We start from the raw sequence: 3,599 nt of genomic DNA, 5'->3' as shown, positions 1-3,599 counted from the left end.
CGCCGCACGGGGCCGGGACGCGGCTGTCCACGCAGAGGACGCAGCGGCCGGGAGCCCCACGCACGAGAGGGCTGACCCGACGCGGAGGACAGACGACGTGAGACCCGGAACCCCAGACCCGGGACAGAGCCCGGCTGGGCTGCAGCACAAGCCTGGCGGCGCCCTGAGGCCTTGTCCTCGTGGCAGGGAGACGAAGCTGCCGGGGGGCCGCCAGCCGAAGGCTCCAGGCGGCGGCAGGCCAGGCCAGGCCAGGCCAGGCGGCTCGGGGCGGGGACAGCGGGCCGATCGCAGGAGGGTGTGAAGAGCCCACTTAACTCGGCTCCACAGAACAAAACACCCCCAAAGCGGCAGACGCCGATCAGGCGCTGCCCGAGCCACGTGCGGGGTGCGCGGTCAGCTCGCTGTGCCCAGGAGCCAAGCTGCGTGCGGGGGGCCCCGGCCACATTCGGGGAGGCCCCGCATTAGGAAGTCAGAAGCCACAGGTGCTGGTGAGGGTGTGGGGGGCTCGCAGAGGCTGAGGGGGAGCGACCGGCTGGCCTGCGCGACGGGGCTCCAGGCACACCGGGGCCAGGTCTGGAGGGCGCGCCCAGGCCAGCCGAGAAGGTGGACAGCGGGGAAGGGGGCCGCAGCCGGGCAGAGGCACAGGGAGCCCAGCTGCGGGCTGACGGAGAAGCGCCGCTCGGAGCCGCCTGCCTGCGCCCGCAGTGAGCGCCACTCGGACTGGCTGCAAACCAGGGCGAAAGGCGAGAAGGCAGCTCCGGCCACGCGCAGCAGGCGCCGGGAGGAGGGGAAGGCTGGCCGGACCTCACACCCGTCCGCACACCCCACAAGCTCGACGAACGCCAAGCAGGGCAGCAGGAAGACGTGCGTGTCAGGGACACGGGCCGTGACGGACACGGCGCCTGTCCCTGGGGCCGGCGTGGCCCTGACAGGGTCGCCAGTGGGGCCGGGACGGGGCAGGCGGAGGGGGGCGCAGGCCAGCACCCCCGAAGCGAAGGGCGAGGCGGGCAGCCCAGACCTGAGCCGCCGCCTTCCTGCCAGACGACTGCAGCGAGCTCCTTGGGCGGCAAAGGTTGGCCCCGGGAAGTTCCTCCAGTTCAAACCCAAACTGGCAGCAACACACTGAGGTCGTGGGGGACGTTCTCCGAGCGCTGACTTCTTTCTTCTGTCAAGAACCAGCTGCTCGGGGCCTCCCCGACGGCGCCCGACACGTCCGGCCCGCACCCGGCAGCATGAGCTCAGCCCTGGCCACAGGGCGCAGCAGACCCCACCCCCGTCTCCCCACCGCCCCCCAGCAGCGGGTTTCAGTCAGGCGGCTGTTCTGCTCCCCACTCTGCCTCTGGGAGTCCCTCACCACCCGCCCCGCACCTCTGCCTGTACCCCAGTTCTTGTGAGTGGAAATAAATCTTTCTAAGAAATCAACCGTATGAAACGACACACGAGTAATAAATACACTGTTAGGCCGGTAACGGAAGCTCTGTTCACCCCAAGACTGAAACGGAAGCGAAACGCCGCCGCTCCCGGGTCCGAGAAGGCGGAGCCGCCTGCAGGAGGGGCGCGGAAAGACCACTCAGGCGCCGGCGCCAGCCCGCGCGGGCCTGGTCCCTCCGGTCTAAGAGCTCCGCACACCGAAGACGAGCCGACGCGACACGGCATCTGCGACCCGCCCGTGGGCTACCAGCGGCGACGCTAGACTGTCGCAGGCTGCGGCTCACTAGCAGCAACTCGGCGCACTCAGACCAGGAAACGAGAAGGGAAGCGCAGGTCAGAGCCGAAGAAAGCACTACGCGGTCAGAGGGGCAGAGGGTGGACGCCGGACCTCGGCCCAGGCCAGCAGCCACGGAGCGTACACGGGGCCCAGCCCCGGGCGGGCGGACGGGCGGACGCGAAACGCCGCTGGGTGGCCGGCCGAAGCGGGTGAGGCGAAAGGGCGGCGGCGGCGGGAGCGGCACTCAGCTGTCGCTGGCCAGGGCTCGTGCCTCAGGCACAAGTGTGAGAACCGGAAGGACTCCAGCAGCCCGCCAGCCCCTGCCAGCGGACCAGAAGCCCAGGCCTGGTGGCGTCCGGGCCAGCAGGGCCCGAGCGGCCCCACGCTGCCGTTCCCGGCGCGCACCCCAGGGCAAGACGAGGGCCCCCGGACCGACCTCCTCGGGGAGACGGGGAATCGTGGCCTCCGACCACCACGCGGATCCCGGCGTCCTCCAGCTTCACTCTCCAGTCCTGGATGATGGCCAGAGAGCCGTCCTGAGAGCACAGGGACACGGCAGTCAGGGGCCTCTCTGGCCAGCTCGTAGCAGCCTGTCCTTCCAGCTGGACACCGCGAAAGGAGACGAGAGGCGCGGGGCTGACCACCGGCTGCAGTCTGCCCCGCGCGGGCCTCCCCACCGACGGCTGTGTGGAGTTGGGGTCCCGGCGCCAGGGGAACAGGGCTAGGAAGCAGCATCCGTGATGGGCACCGGAATGGCTGGGACAGTCTCCTGTGCACCCCAGGGTGAAACGGCGCCGGCCGGGTCCGGCAGTGGGACACAGCCAAGGGGCACGAGGGAGACACGGGTGGCTGCGGGCACAGCCCCCCCGGAGTCACCGCCCCATTCCCGCTGGAGCAGCGGTGGGTGCCCAAGACGCCCAGGCAGGGGCTCCTGGGCCGGCCGCCCCCGACGGAGAGCAGGCCCGCCGGCCACGGCGACGTGCAGGGCCTGGCGTTCCTTTTGCTAGTGCCCCTGGCCCTGGGTCGCGCCAGGGTACCTTGCTGGCATCGTCGAAGGCCGAGAGCTCCAGGGGGCCCCGGAAGTCCTGCTGCAGCACGGACCTCAGGCAGGCGTCCAGCCAGGGAGCCGCGTCGTGCACGGGCAGGATGACCGACTGCAAGGCGCGGAATGGGCTGTGGGCGCAGGGGCCGGGGGTGCCGCTCAGGCTGGCACCCGCGCCCCGCACCCCCCCAAGCACGCCTGCCAGCGCCCATGCCCTCACCCGGAACCTGACCAGCCCCCCACAAAGGCGCCGAGCATTCCCCTGGCCCTGCACCTTCCCACGCCCCTGGAGCTTCATTGCATCATGGATGTCCCCAAATTGGTCTTTTGACAGTTTCTGCAAGGAAAACTCAGAGGCATCAAATCGCCCCAATTCTAATGTCAAAGTCAAGCGTTTTCCAATCACTACTCGGAAACGCCCTCGTTTCTGCACCCCCCCCATAAAAGTAACGGGGGCAGGGGAGCCACAGACCCGCCCTGGGCCAGCGCCAGGAGCTGGTGGCCGAGGGACCCCAGGCCCTAGGAGCCCCGGGACACCCGGGCCCCAGGAAAGGGGGTCAGGCGCGCTCGCGGCGGCAGCAACCGCGCGTCCACACAAACGCACGCGGCCCGGAAGCCCGGCCCGAGGCGGGTCCGTCCCACGCCAAAGGCCCCATGTCTGGGGGCCCGGGGAGCCCCAGGCAAGCCCGGGGGTGTGGGCGCCAAAAAGGGGAGACCAGACCGAGGGAGGAGGTTCCTGGGGGGAGATGGGGTCCAGGGCGGAGGGAAGGGGCCCCGACCAACGGGTGCGGGGGGAGGGGGATCGGGACCGAACGGGGCCGGGGACTGGGAGCGGCCGGGCGGGGCGGC

At 70.7% G+C, this 3,599-nt stretch overlaps 1 protein-coding gene across 1 annotated transcript in view; it reads right to left on the bottom strand.

Moving 5' to 3' along the window:
• The window catches only part of B3GNTL1 (UDP-GlcNAc:betaGal beta-1,3-N-acetylglucosaminyltransferase-like 1), a 15,172-nt gene that overhangs the window by 7,138 nt on the left and 4,435 nt on the right, over positions 1-3,599 (bottom strand). Inside the window, exons 3-4 of the mRNA XM_004695508.2 lie at positions 2,746-3,087; positions 2,145-2,244 (exon numbers count right to left, since the gene is read on the bottom strand). Coding sequence (XP_004695565.1) covers positions 2,145-2,244; positions 2,746-3,087 — 442 coding nt within the window. The remainder of the gene's footprint in view (positions 1-2,144; positions 2,245-2,745; positions 3,088-3,599) is intronic.

This window comes from Condylura cristata, unplaced genomic scaffold (genome assembly GCF_000260355.1).
Source record: "Condylura cristata isolate star-nosed mole 26May11 unplaced genomic scaffold, ConCri1.0 scaffold00068, whole genome shotgun sequence".
NCBI classification, from domain to species: domain Eukaryota; kingdom Metazoa; phylum Chordata; class Mammalia; order Eulipotyphla; family Talpidae; genus Condylura; species Condylura cristata.
This window is presented reverse-complemented; position numbering and strand designations above follow the sequence as displayed.